Below are 15,405 nucleotides of genomic sequence, written 5' to 3' on the forward strand. Positions count from 1 at the left end.
ATAGTGCATTTGGTTTTAAAATGGCTGAACCAACGTTCATGATGAAGAGAAGAGTGGACGTCTGAGTATTGTGATTGACGATCTTGTCAGTAAAGTCGAGCAATCAGTTCTTTAAAACCGTCACTTCCCAATAACGGAGCTTTCACTTTCTTTTCCACAAGTTTCAAGGACTTTGTTGTTTGAAATTGTCACTCAAAAGCCAAGGTACCTCAAATTTTGTTTTTGCAAGAAAATGCCCGATCTCGCACAGCAAACCGCACTAAATTAATTCATTCAAATGGGAAATTTTCCCTCATCTGCCCTACAGCCCCAATCGTGCACCAAGTGACTTCCACTTGTTTCCCAAGATGAAGAACTGGCTTCCAACGCAGCACTTTGATGACGACGCGCAACTCCAGGCAGGCGTGACTCTTTGACTGAAGTCTCAGGCTGCAGAATTTTACGACGAAGGTCTTTCAAAGCTTGTCCACCGCTATGATAAGTGCCCCCATATGTTTGGTGACTATGTGGAAAAGTAGTATGTCAGTTGCTCTTTCAGATGTATATAGTAAAATGTATTTCTTGTATTTAGTGTTCTTGTTAATGCCAAAATGTTCCCTACTTTCTGAATAGCCCTTGTAATTACAGATATTCCTAAATGAAATTAATGGAATGCTGCAAGTCCTATCACACATTCTTAAACTATGGAAATTAAAAGTGAACAAGCAGAAAGCAAAGGTAATGACAGAACAGAAAAATATGGGAATAATTAAAACCAATATAAAAATTGGTGACATTAGAACTGATCAGGTGAAACAGTTTTGGTAGTGTAATCACAGAGGACAATAGATGCTTAATGGAAGTGAAGAGAAGAACTGCACTGGCAAAACAGCCATTTGAGACTAAGAAAAATTAAATCAGAGAATCCTGCGATGAATCATTTGTATTGAGTACACTGCTCTATGGAAGAGAAAGTTGGAAGCTGAGTAAACTGGAATGGAATCTACTTGAAACTGCTGAAATGTGGATTTAGTGGAAAAAGACATGATTGAGGTAGACAAAAGGGAAAACTAATCTGTAAGTCTAAATGGGAGTAAACGAAGAGAGAAGATTAGCAAAGGAAATGAAAAAGAGAACAATGAAATTTTCTGTCTGTGTCATCATTAATACTGTTGAAGGGAAAGTGCTGCCATCGAAAAGAAAAGGATGGCCTGGGATGAAATATTTGAGACACATCGTGAAGATGATAGGATCTGACAATTACATGGGAACTGAGATGAACAGCTAATGACAGAAGGGAATGGTTGCTTGACAAGGCATTAGCATTTAGTGTCTGTGCCAATTCGGCAGTGCTGTTCCTGTGTTTGGAATCCTTATAAAGTAGGCAAAAGTGCCATTACACTTTACAATCATCAGGGAGCAAATAGAATGATTATTTACTCCCAGCGGCAGCAAACATTGCTCATAATGATAAACACTGAAAGACAGAACTATTATATTTACTTTGGCAAACACTGCCTGCACCACCAACAGATACCAATTTTAAAAAAATCAGCCCTTAAGAAGATTACAAAAATCATCAGACCACCAAAAACTGGCAATTCTTCTAGTTAAGGGTGTTTTTAGGTGTAAAATCATTGTAATCAGTCAGTTGTTGAAGCATATTTGCAGAGAAGCTTAAATTTGGTGTAGTATCATCGATATATAAAAATCATTCTAAGCAATCAACTACTTGTTACCGACCCGTTTCACAGCCTCCAGGCTTTTCAGAGACTTTTGAGAGCATGGCCTATGATAGAATATGACTCATTTTTCTGATCAAAACTTTTTAATTGTTTTCCAGTTTGGCTTTTGTCAAGGAACTTATGTCTAAGACCTTACAAACAAAATCCTGTTGGAGCAAGCAAAACTAAGTATGCTTTTTGTACACTCTGTATGCTTTTATGTAGTATCTGTATCCATTTGTGTACTCTGTGACCTTATCGAGGCCTTTAATGTGCAAAACTTACATGTTTACTTGGTAAGCAGAACTTTGTGTGCCATTAATGGAACCCCTTTTCATCGATGAAGACTTACTTTCATAACAGAAGGAAGAAGGTTATGTTGAAACATATAAATAAAACTAAAATCAGAATGGGGCAACATAAAATACACAGACCAACAGTGTTCAAAACTGCTTCCACTCCTTTTCTTAACATTCATAAATGGCCTTCCAATCACAGGTCTGTTAACAAGGTTTGCTGCTAATCCAAGCAAACTCTAACCACATCAAACACAGGACATGTAAGCGAATAAGGCTACAACTGGCTCTCAACTGTTAAAAGCCAATGCAGGTGTAGGGTGGTCATGAAATTATAATTATCACCTTAAAAAAAAAAAAGCTGTCATCATGAAACTCTGTGATTGGGAGAATCATCCTGTACATACACACTCTTCAATTTGATACATTTTTTCCAATCATGGATAACTTGGTGGTAACCTTAGTGGTATAAATCTGCATGTTTACTATTTAGAAACTGTTTTGCTTCAAAAAACCACTCATTGCTGTTCTGAAAATGACTGCCACACAGCCGTTTTTTACCCACAGGAGGAGACAATAAATGATAGCTCAAAGGAGCAGAATGGGTGTGTGTGTCCTTAGCAGAATTACCTGGGGTGTCGTTAAGCAAAGAAACCCTGTTGGACAATTTGCCATGATGCTTTATCTTGACAGTCTCACACACCCTAAACAGAAGTTTTGCAGGCCAAGGCAGGTTCAAAAAAACACTGAGTACCCCTTGCCCAATAACGATTTGGACTTCACATTTTTCAGCAATGGTGAATACCCTAACTGCAAGAATGTACATAGATTGTCACAAACGTTTATTTTGACAAAATACTACTCACTTTTCATCATTACCAATGAAAATAAAAAAATCATGTAACCATTAATAGTAAGACAATCATGTAACCGTTAACAGTAAAAAGGTTCTCAGGATTGTTACTGAGGTTTTAATTGTGGTTGCTAAAGGGACAAACAAAACTGCCAGGACTTTGATGGGAGTGCTGTAGTGCAAGTCATTTACCAGACAATGGTTGGGCTGCTGATGGCATGGCTGAATGCTGGCTGGAGTCAGCTGGCAGCGTCAGCTTGAAGCAGCATGAATGTGGTGAGAAGTATGTCTTTCGGCAGTAGTCAGAGTAGAATGTTTGGCTTTAGTGGCAGTGACACTCACAAGCGAAGTCTCACCCAGGTCCCTTCAAGTGACCACTCTGGAGTCTCAAAGTGGAATTCCTTCTCTCAAGGCTTGCCGAGAAGTGTCTCTTGTTTAGTCTCAAAGTAAAGTCACCCACGTGGGTTATCTCTCTCCTAACATTCTGCAGAGATGTGACCATGCATCTGATTGGCCAACTGATATTCTTTTTCAGGCCAATGAAACTATTTTGCAACAACTTCCTTAACTGTAGAATAATGCCCACAATTCCCATAGTAGGAGGACCACATACAGCTGCCAAAAAAGTTATTCTTAGAAGACATTCCCTTACTTGACAAGTTGTGTCTTATGTGTAAAGTTTTAATGTTCTGTGTCCTGTAGACATGTCCTTTTGTCATTCCTGCCTTTGAAAAGTGCCTTTACATCTGCGAATGTCTGCTCTCACTCCAGCGTGACAATATGGACCCACGTCCAGTCAGTGCCCACTCAAACATACAATGGAGGCTGGGGAGGAGAAGGTGGTGAACCCTATGGCATCCTTCACCCCATGGCTCCAAGCTCCACAGATGCCAACAAGTGGTTATTGTACCTGGGTGCCAGGCTGAGTATCTCATCTGGCTGATATCTTACATATCCTCAGTGGAGTCCTACCTTCATCTTCAGTTTTAATCCTGTTTATGTGTTTTGATTATCTACTTTATACAGCATCTTAACCATTTGTTTACTGCAACATAATACTTTGTCCTTCCTTGAAAACTGTTGAAAGAACTGTTATTTTTAATGGTACTGCAAAAGCCCCCCTTTCTATTCTTCAGGAATGCATTATGGTATTAACTACCCGTTCCATGAGTTTAAAACTGGCCGCAAACTGCGAATGTCACCAATCTATCCAAAACTGAAAGATGCTGGAGCAGTCTTTGGACAGGTCATGGGATATGAGAGACCTTCTTACTTTGATCCAGAGAACACTGTTCAGAGTGGTAAGTTACATGACAAATTTCTTATATAAGAGTAAATATATTTTGTGTCTTGATATCAGATATTCTTTTATTTTATGCATTGTAACAGTGTTGATCTCATATACACTGTTTTCAAAGTAACCCTTGTCATATCCATGACTTTGAATAAATTTTGTGGGATTGTTTGTTACACCTCAAAGCAATATCATATGTGGCCATAACTTGGTATTCGTTATCTGCCAAATTCTGTAGTATTGCTTGGAAGAAAGAGCAGATGAGTGTGTTAATTCATATGCCTTGTAACCAGACGTTCATTATTGTGTTAAACTGTACTTTCAGTAGACAGAAGCTATAAAATTCATAAAAAACAACAAAATGTAAGACTGTGAAGCAAATGAGTGAAATCATAAAGTAGACAGATGAAGCTTTTGTAATCTGAAACCACACAATATATCACCTTCTGAGTTATTTTACTCAATGATGCTACTGAGAAAATATTTATTAACAATATTGGCTTCATTTCTCGCAAAATACTGTGTAATGTATATTAACACAATTACTTATGTTATCATCTTGAGTTTTCCCTGTTTAGACTTACTTCACCTAATCCCTGTTTGCATTGCATCTTTTCTGCTAATTTTGGAAACCTTCTCTTCACAGTTCATCTCTTATATTCTGTTCTGTTATTGCTGGCATTTCCATTAAGCTCACTGTCAACAGGATGTTAAACCCTGGTCTTCTCTCCTTTTGTGATTTTCCTGTTCTGCTTGATTCCAAATGTTAAATTCCATGTCCTTGTATTTGTTGTTCTGCAGTTTAGTATAACTGTTGGCTGTTGTGCCATGAATACAAATTTCCACCATAACTGAGTTGAGACAGCATTCTTGTCCTGGCACCAGAAGTGTTAATTTAGTAAGTTCATGCACAGGCAATTTGGACGTTCAGTAAAGTATTGACTGTGAGAATCTCTAGCCAGTATTGTAGCTCTTCTTGCTGCAGCCACTGCACAAGTATACTCAACTCTTATAAATTAAAACTGAGAGAAAGTATTAAATGTGCAATCAACTCTAAAGAGAATAAGTCAACTTCTCATCACATTCTTAGGATAGCATACAGTTTTTTCTCCTGGTTTGTTCTGACAAGGAAAATGAGAAAATTAAAAAAGTTACCATAATAGAAAAGTCAAAAGATGGAAGAATCAAACAAAAAATGAGGAAAAGCAGACACTCACTCACAGCTGACTGTCATATGGTGCACACACACATTTAACATCTCAGAAAATTGAGATAGCTGTTGAACGATCACTTTTTTTCTAGTTAATGTACTCAGGGTACCTGCTCACCCCTTCCACTCACACACAGATTAGTATAAATGACCAGACCCATTAGTATCTCCCTTCCAGTTTCACAGCCTTTGTTCATATCCCCTATGGTAGTTCTGCATTCAAACCAAAGCTTACCTCTTCTGCTTTAATATTCTCAATGGTTTTGTCCTGCACACCTACCATTATTTTGATGTCTTCTGTGTTAGCACTTCATCTCACATGACAATTTGTGTTTGATCCTGGAATTTTCACTCTCTCTTTAAAATTTGCAGATTATTCCACCATTTTTTTCTCATAAAGTTCATAGTTCAACTGTAAGCTCCTGCCTAAGGCCTTCCAGTGATCTTGTGCATTACTTCAGATATTATTTTAATTATTCTAATATTATTTCCCGTTAACCATTTCCTGTGATTCATTTGATGTTTCTGTTTGCCCTTGCTTTATGTATTCCGTAAGATATTCATATTAATTATACCATGTTCTGCATTTTTGCATTTCTAAAGTGGAACTGGTTATATCATTAAGTATCTTCAACAAATACCAAATTTGAGAGTAGTTCTGAAATGTTTTCAGCACCATTGGATATTCCTTGTTTGTTGATTATATTTTTTCTCCTGTTTCTCATTAACCAGTGAATTATATTTTTTCTCCTGTTCCTCATTAATCATTGAGAGTGTCTTCTACTTCCTGTCCACAGACCTGAAAAGGTCTCAGATTTGGTGTAGTCACTGTACACAATCAATTTACAAATTGCACGGTGTATTCAGAGAATGTAATAACTTTTGATGTGATTTACCACAACACTTTGGTGCACACACAATAGTTTTTGATTTGCAGGTATTGGTCGCATTTGAACATCTCACCATATTGTTGCTTCTCGTTCTGTCGATAGCGGTTCATTGCTTATATCATTTTTCAGCTGGTAGTATTTGGAATTTGAAATTTCTATAAGTAATGAGACTGACTACATGTGGGAGAATGTGTGACTTGCTATTCAGTCTGCCTTCAACAGTCTGAAATAGATACCTGAATGAATTCATTCTTCTCTTGTGGAAAAGTGGGTGGAATGATTTCCTTAATCCTAATTGGACAGCAGAATGAAAGCTGTGATAGAGTGAGATAATAATTCTTACTTGGATGGAAATACCATGGAACAGAAGAATCGTTGCCCTCCTTGTTTAATTTTTTTCTGTGACTGTGTTGGCTGTTCCACATCATGAAAGATCAAAAAAGCTGAGTGTTTATATCGGCATCTAATGAATCAGTGTACACTCAGTGTTCAATTGGATTTCTTCTACCGCACACTTTAGAATGTCTTTCTATCAATTACAGTTTGTTTCCAAATTTGTCACAAAGACTCTACAGAAGTTTTTCAGTCGTTCTTCTGCAGCAGTTATTATGCCACAAATATGACTCAGTATAGCTATGAAGTCAAATTACAGTAAAGTAAGAGAATATTGATATTTAATACATTCTGTAATGATGTATTTTTTGCAGTGGATATTTTGTTGGAAATAATATAATGCTTACACCTTTTACAGACACTTGTGGACCTGTTCATGGGTACCAAAAAGGTAAAACAATTCCATTTCGGATAGCACGTACAGGAACATTTGTGAAGCCCCCTTGGTTTGATGTTGTTAGTGAAGAATATGCAGCTTGTCGGGAGGCAGTTGGTCTCAGTGATTATTCCTCTTTCACAAAAATTGATTTGTGGGTATGTAAATACTACGTAGACATTGAAAATAAAATTTTGAAATCAGTAAATAACTTAATTTCAAATTTGCAAGAGACTGGGAGGCTTTCAATAAGCAAAGAAATTTCTTATTTAATGTGCTGATTATTTAAATCTCATCATGAAAAACATCAACAAAAATAACCAATTTTTGAAAACATAATGTAATTGGATGGATAAAAAAAATCTACACATGAATCGACAGTAGGAGGGAGTGTTCTCCTGCCACCACCATGTGATGAAAACTGATTTTGAAAGCTTTCTTGGGATGATAGCTAACACACACTCCTCAAATAAACTTTACGCAATATTTCAGCAGCTTTATAAATACAACTAGTGAAAATTGAAAACAGTTTTTAAAAAATTGGCTAGATGTGGGTAGGACTCGCATTCTGTGGGTTCTGTACAAAGTTAATTATGTATATAGATTGGTTATTCATCCCAAGAATCGAGAATCTTGATGATTTTTGCCTGTTATCAACACTGATACTGGCATGATATTGGTCTCATGATTTCCAAGACTTGTGAGAATGTTTTAATTTTACAGTTGAAGTCAGGTAGCAAATGACAAAAGAAATATTTTTTTCCTGTATCATAATTACAAATTAATAATTTTCAAATTTTTCCTTTACTTGTAATGTTAAACATTGCTTCCTGCCAAATTCCATGATTATAGTCAACAAGAAGTACCTGGTATTGATGAGTGTATTTGCGAGTATCAGAATATGTGACGTAGACAGACTTATCTTTTGATTGCATTAAGTTAGATGATTACATTTTTTAGAGTGCCGAGGGACACTTGACCTTAGTATTTGAAATAAATTTCAACATGATACCTTTACCCGACCACAAGAAAAAGGGGCCCTAACAGATGGACGAACAAACAGACAGGCAGTTGGAAAAGAAATGCAAAATTTTTTTTCATGTGGTATAATTACAGATTAACAGTTTTCAGACTTTTTTCTTTAGTTGTACTTTGAAGCCTTGCTTCTTCCAAAATCTCGTGATTCCAGTTGTACAGGAAATACCCTATAGGTTTTGATGAGTAGTTTTTTGAGTATGAAAATATGTGACATAAATGGCCACATTTTTTGACTGCACTGGCTTAGAAACTTCAGTTTGTATACCGCCAAGGAAACATAGACCTTAGCGTGTGCCATGAATTTCAAATGATACATCTGCCCATTCCTCAGAAAAAGGGCTTTTAAAAGGCAGAGATACAGAAGGACTGTAAAGGGTTCCATTTTTGTCGATTGACGTACAGCACCCTAAAAATGGATCCTTTAATGTAACTGACTGCCCAAAAAGAGTCTATTAAAAAGATGAATGTTTAAATTATAGTCATAAATAAGACAGTTATACTGCCAAAAGTTTGTATATGTTTTCACAATGAAACTGGTGGAAGTAAAAATGATGAAAAGAAGGAAAATTCCTGCAGATATATAGGGCGATTATAATTAAAGTTTCTGTTTCCAAATGCTGTAAATAAAAGAACCGCTGCTCATAATGGCAGCAAATTTGAATGGAATATTATCAAAGGAGGGGGAAATGTTATGGAAACAAAAATTCACAAAAATTTTAACACTGCTGAAAGCAGCAGAATATGCAAAGTAAAAGATGCGGGGTATATGGCTGTTCCTCAGTTTGCACCCGAGATACTCGGTGTGACTGTCTCAGTGCAGAATCACACACTGCTGGGAAACCTTTACAAGAATGGTGACTTGCACCAGTAGCACTGCAGAACTTCTGGACACTGGAGGGCATGAAAAAAACATTGGTCCAGTGCCTGCCAAGGGTCTGGAGAAAATGATTACAAAATTTGAAAAGACGGGTTCTTTTGAATTACAGTGTGGCAGAGGGAGGTAAACATTTGATCCCATGCCAGTAGAAGATGGAGCCACAGCTTTGCAGTAATGTGCAAACATGCAGGGAATTGCCTGAACTTTGCACGTGGCTATGAACATGACACATAAAATTCTTTGAAACGTCCTGCATTTCAGTCCATACAAAATTACCCATTTTCAGAAGCTGCTTCATGCTGACCTGTTAGTAAAACAAATGTTTGCTCTAGAATTTCTTGCTTGCATGGAAGTGGGCAATGAATGACATGGAACACACTGTGGACAGATGAAGCCCATTTCCATTTCTAAAGAAAAGTCAATACACAGAATTTCAGAATATGTGCAACAGAAAATCCACTCACATATCAACTGGTACCACTTCATTCTGCAAAGATAACTGTGTAGTGCAGGTTGAAGGCATTGCTTATCGTAGATCCATATTTTTTTTAAGGGGATGTGTCTACTGGTCCTGTTACCTGTATTGCCATGGGTAAGTGCTATGAGAACCATTTGCACACCAATGTAATTCCAACCCTTCAACAGCATTGATGTGTGGGTAGGATTATTTTCTTTTTGCAATACAGAGATCCTCCACACGTTGCACAGCCATTGTAGCAGTTGCTGCAGACGCAGTTTGGAAATGCTAGAATTATCAGCCATCATTTCCTACATCTTGGCCATCCAGATCACGTGATCTTAATCCTTGTGACTTTTGGCTGTGGGACTATCTGAAAAATATGCTTGTGTTCAGTGCTCTGATTAGAAATGTAGCTGAACTGAAGGGCACATTGTGCTACACATTCTGAACATGACCCCTGACACACTCAGATCTGTTGTGGAACATATTTCTCGATTTCAGCTTGTGGCAGAAAATGGTGGACGGCACACTGAATATGTCTTGTGCCCATCTCACATCAATTAAAAACCCATGTCATTGTTGCTTTTAATGCAATTTTTGGCCTCAGGGCAATTAAAAATCAGTTTTTCCCGTACGGTGTTATATGACATTGGCACGGTGGATTGCCTTACCTAACGAACAGTGTCACACCTGTTGAATTTAAAACTTGTGCAGTCATGCCCATTACACAGTATGGTTGGTTTAATGTGCAACTCACACCATAGCTGTCATATTGCGTTTCATCTGTCATTTCTGCCAAGTCCATTGACATTATGATGCTAATAATATTATCTACTGGTAAAAGTTTTATTACATATTATTTGTTTTCTTAACATTTCCCACTTTTTTGATAATATTGCATTCAAATTTGACATCATTCTGAGCAGTGGTTCTTTTTTTACATTGTTTTGTAACTGGAACTTTATTTACAGTCACCCTGTAAATCAGATTCCTGCACAGATGCATGCAAATGAAACAAGTTAGCTACAAAAAGTCAGAGATTAATGTGATCAACTGGCTTGCACAACAGCTATTATTATTTTGATATAATGTTTTAATTGGTAATTATGTTACGCTTCTCTCGTGTTGCTTTTAGTATTTTAAAAATTAGCTCCAGTGTCTTACTGGTAATCATCATGGCATATCTTTACACGTTATAACAATATAACATAACTCATGACATGTTCTGCATCTGAATGCTTCTGGTAAGAGGCTGCTTGCACACCTAATTGGCTAAGAGCATACAGTCTCACCAGAGTAGTAATCATCTTACCCCAATTATTTCTAATTTTTACATTTGCTGCCTTTTATTTTACATTATTCTGAAAGAAAGAGCTCAATAGCAAATACAGTTACTGCTGAAAGGGGTAGTAGCAAAGTGAAACACTTCACTTTGGAGTGAGCCATGCCTCTGAAACAGCAATCTTTTAGCATCTTCTGTGTGTGAAATGGCAAGCTGCACTGCACAGTGGAGGTCCCCTTTAATTGGCTGCGTAAGTGTTACTGCAAAGGTCAAAGGTAGGGCCAAGCTGAGTGAAGCATTGTGATGTTCAAGTCAATTGTCAGATTGATGGCTGATTTACCTTTTTTATCAAAACATAACAGCCTCATAAAATAGCATTTATTTCTCTTATCACTGTAAGTGACTCAATTGGCAAATGGAATATAAGATGATGTGTTTTCTTTAGCAGAATACTGTTGAAATCACTATAACTTTTTGAACACTGTGTCACAGCACTGGATCTAGAAATATACATGCTAGTGGCACTGACAGTATACATGCTAGTAGCAGAAAATATCTGCAGTTTCATCAAACAGTTAGAGTATCAATAAGATTATGTAGACTTAACTGGAGACTTGATTTTTTGTATGTTAGTACTGAGAACAGTTTGTTACTGGTGTCCAAATTTGAGAATTTTTCATACACTTTAGATCCCAGTGGCTACTAAAAGTAATAGTGAACAGGTATTCACTTCTTATTTCTGAACTGAACTAGCTTCAGTGAATTACATGTAAAAGTGGTGATGAACTATTTGTCTAATTAAGATGATAAAACGAGCCTTAGAGAAGAGTCCTAGTGGCACTAGTGTTATTGTTTGCTTATTAATGACATGGTAGATAATAACTGCAGTAGCTTCAGATCATTTTCAAAGTCTGCAGTTATTTAAAATAAAGTGTTTTCTGATGCTGTTGCAATATATAGTGCAAAGCTCAGTATCACACCAGTAATGTAAGGCAGAATGTAGTTTCTAGTCAACCATTGATGTCGAGGAATGTACAGCTGTGCATATCGCTAAAAATATAGTGCCAATTAATTGAAATATCAGTGAGTCAAAATTCTGATATGTGACACAAATTAATATCTGGAATAAGAATGTGTGAGGTTACTTTAAGCAAATGGATTATCTTTAAATTTTGTTCAGTTGTATTCATAGAACTCCAGAAGCTATGACCACAGTCTGTTCAAATAATGAAATACAAAGAGTGGATAATACTCAGTTTTCCAGATTGCTGTCAGTAACAACCTGAATTGGGAATACAGTACCCTAGAAGTAATGAAGCACTGTAGCTCAACTGAAGGGTGTCCACAATTAAAGCTCCAGTTTCAAAATACTGTAGAAAGTGAACCACTGCTCAGAAAGATGTCAAATTTGAACAGCATATTATTGATGCATTGGGAAATGTCATGGAACAAAAAAAATAATTATAAGAATATGCACACCATCAGATGCACTGCACATGGCTGTTTCTCAGATTGCATCTGAGATGCCCTACATGACTGTCTCCTAGACAGATCGTGCACCATTCGTAAGAACTTCCAGACACTCAAGGGCATGAAAAAAGGCATTGGTGCAATACCTGCTAAGGGTCTGGAGAAACTGATTACAAAATTTGATAAGACAGGTTCTTTTGAAGTGCAATGTGACAGAGGGAGGAAAGTAGTTGATCCGACATCTGTCGAAGGTGTGGCCACACCATTGCGGAGGAGTTGTGGTGGTGTGTATACATGCAGTGCATGAGCAATTGGCTGAATGTTGGTCAGGGCTGAAAATGTTGGACGTGGCTCCTGTGAAACATCCTGCATTGCTATCCATACAAAATCATCCATGTTCAGTAATTTCTTTCTGCTGACCTGCCAGTAACACAAACATTTGCTCTAAAATTTCTTGTTCACATGGAAGTGGGCAATGAATGGCCATGGAACATTCTGCAGACAGATAAAGCTCATTTCTGTCTCCAGAAACATGTCAATACAAACACACCTCAACTGATACCACTTCATTCTGTAAAGGTGATCATGTGGTGCAGGTTAATGGCATCTTTCATTGTAGGGCCTCATTTTTTTTTTCGAGGAGATGAGTCCTGCACGTCCTGTTATCTGTACCATCAGTGGTAAATGTGATGATGATACTCCTTCGCACATTGCACAACCAGTAAAGTGCTGCTGCAGAGGCATTTCAGAAATGCTAGATTATCAGCCATCATTTTCCTACAGTCTGGCAATCCAAATCACTTGATCTTAATCTGTGTGGCTTCTGGCTGTGTGGTTATCTAAAAGATGTTATGTTCAGTGCACCAGTTTTGAACACAGCTGAATTGAAGGCACACATTGCATAATAAACTCCAAATGTGACACCCTCCAGTACACTCCAGTGTGTTGTGGAACATGCTAGTTCTCTATTTCAACTTGGGAAGAAAACGGTGGCCATTGTATTGAACATGTCTTTCGTCATTCTTGCAAAAATTAGAAACCAATGTCATTTTGCTTTTTATGAAGTTTTTTCCCCAGAAAAATTAAAAACTGACACCATTTCACTTTTAATGCGGTTTTTGACCGCAGAACAATTCGAAACAAATTTCTCCCATCTAATATGGTGCGACCTTGCAGTGACAGATGAGCTCGCCTAACTATTATGGACACCCTGTACATTTACAGTATGCATGATTATAGTTATAGCAAATTTAAAACTGAAGAAGTAAGTTTATTCTACATATTTTCATTAACTAATGAATAATATAATTTTTTGGTTGGGGGTAGGGGGGAGGGAGGAAAATAACTTACAGGGATTAAGTTCTATAAAAACTTACTACTCCCAGAAGGTTTGTTACCACCTGTGGGGGGACGTCATCAGTGATTAAACAGTGGCAGTAGAAAGCAACAGAGGCCTTGAATTTATAGGAATGAAATGTTACTGAATTATATTCTGCATTGAAATGATCCCTCAGTCCATAAATTTTAGCAGAAGTAAATACCAGCTGTGAAACATTCATTGTATTATTACATGGCTAAAAGTTTCAGAATGAAAAAGCGTCTTGAGAGATTTTTATGTGGTATTAGTTCTAGTACATGCAACAGAGACCTCTTCTGAAATTTGTATTATGACAACTATTTCACAATACATTCATTAATTTTAGTATTTTATCTATCCTGTAATCATATATAATGAAATAATAAGCAACCAGTTGCAGAAAAAAAATTTAATTTCTTTTCCAGTTTTGAGCATTTAATACCCTTCTTCAGGTAAAGAACTTAAATTTCTTTTATGCAACTGGTTGCTTAACATACAGTTATATACATTAATGTCCTTTTTTGTTACCAATACTTCTCTTTCCTCAAAAAGTAGTACAAAGTGTGATTATAATAATACTAGGAACAAAAAAATATCTGAAAAGACTACATGAATTAAACATTAGAGTAGAAAGGAGTAAAACATGGGTAAACATGTATTCAGCTACCTGCCAGAGCATATTAAATGTCATGTGGGAGTTCAAAAATTAATTAAAGGATATTCTACAGGCCAGCTCCTACTCCACTGAAAAGTATCTTTACAGGATCACCTAGCATTAATACATTAGATTATGCATGGTGCTCTAAAATTCTCTTTACAAAGTTCTAGAACTTTTGGGCAGACTGAGAAGACAATCTTTGAACTGGAACTTACATCTGGAAATACACCATTTCTATCCTACAGCCATCTGACAACATGTTTGCTAGTTAGGTATGCAATGGAGTAGCCATTGTGGGATCGGTGGGTGATAACATCGGATCAGCTAATGTCATCTGATGTCTGTCTTACCTCTCTGACCTAGTTCAAGCCTCATTCATTTGTTTGTGAGTGTTAGAGCAATGTGACAGCATCCACTCACTTTTCACATAATGTTCAGGAACATCTGGACCATCAATTTGGACACAGATTGGTAGGACAAGGTGATCCAGTCTCATGGCCTCCATGACCACAGGGTATGACTCCATTGGAATTTTTCCTCTGGGGTCAAATGAACATTTTGGTTTACAAGACTCCTGTAGAGACAGAAGAAGATCAGGTGGCTTGACTTGTGGTCAATGTGAGACAGTTGGAGATTCACCGGGTATGGTACTGTGTCTGTACCCCATCATTCATAGGTACAATGTATGCACTGAGCTTGGTGGTGCCAGCTTACTTGTAGTGGATCAGAACAACAGTGTTTATGAAAACTGATGCAGTTTCCTATTTGTTTCTTTGGTCATCCGTGAATGGAATTGTAAAACAAATGAAGTACTGGGCCATATCTAATAAATTACTTGTGAAAGTGGTCACATTACCAACACATTTTCAAATGGTTGTACCACAGAAATGGTTCATTTCCATACCAGGGCTCCAATTCAAAATATCATCTATTCAGACCCCTCTACCAACCCTGGAAGTTTGTAAGGTGAATTTTAGAGCACCCTGTGTGTAAGTATATTAACAATTATGCAAAGGATAGTTTGCTACTTACGGTACATATGACATGTTTCATTGTGTTTGTTTGCAACTCAACATATCATCTTTATCATGAGTAGTCATTTTTGTGGTGAGCAGCAATATATTTTTTTCACAACTGTTTATATTCCAACCTGAACTTTTCGTTGTACAATTAATATTAGCACTGTAATACTATAAAGTTAAGCTATTTCATTGTATTACACAATAAAATGTACACCGTTGACTTCTT

The 15,405-nt window shown here is 37.0% G+C and overlaps 1 protein-coding gene across 2 annotated transcripts in view; it reads left to right on the forward strand.

The window, feature by feature from the left end:
• The window catches only part of LOC124612383 (pyruvate dehydrogenase phosphatase regulatory subunit, mitochondrial), an 81,586-nt gene that overhangs the window by 48,630 nt on the left and 17,551 nt on the right, over positions 1 to 15,405 (forward strand). For both annotated transcript variants that reach the window (XM_047140556.1, XM_047140557.1), the window contains 2 exons: positions 3,989 to 4,153; positions 6,998 to 7,173. In XM_047140556.1, the coding sequence (XP_046996512.1) occupies positions 3,989 to 4,153; positions 6,998 to 7,173 (341 nt within the window). The remainder of the gene's footprint in view (positions 1 to 3,988; positions 4,154 to 6,997; positions 7,174 to 15,405) is intronic.

The sequence above is a fragment of the Schistocerca americana genome, chromosome 4 (genome assembly GCF_021461395.2).
Source record: "Schistocerca americana isolate TAMUIC-IGC-003095 chromosome 4, iqSchAmer2.1, whole genome shotgun sequence".
Lineage (NCBI taxonomy): Eukaryota > Metazoa > Arthropoda > Insecta > Orthoptera > Acrididae > Schistocerca > Schistocerca americana.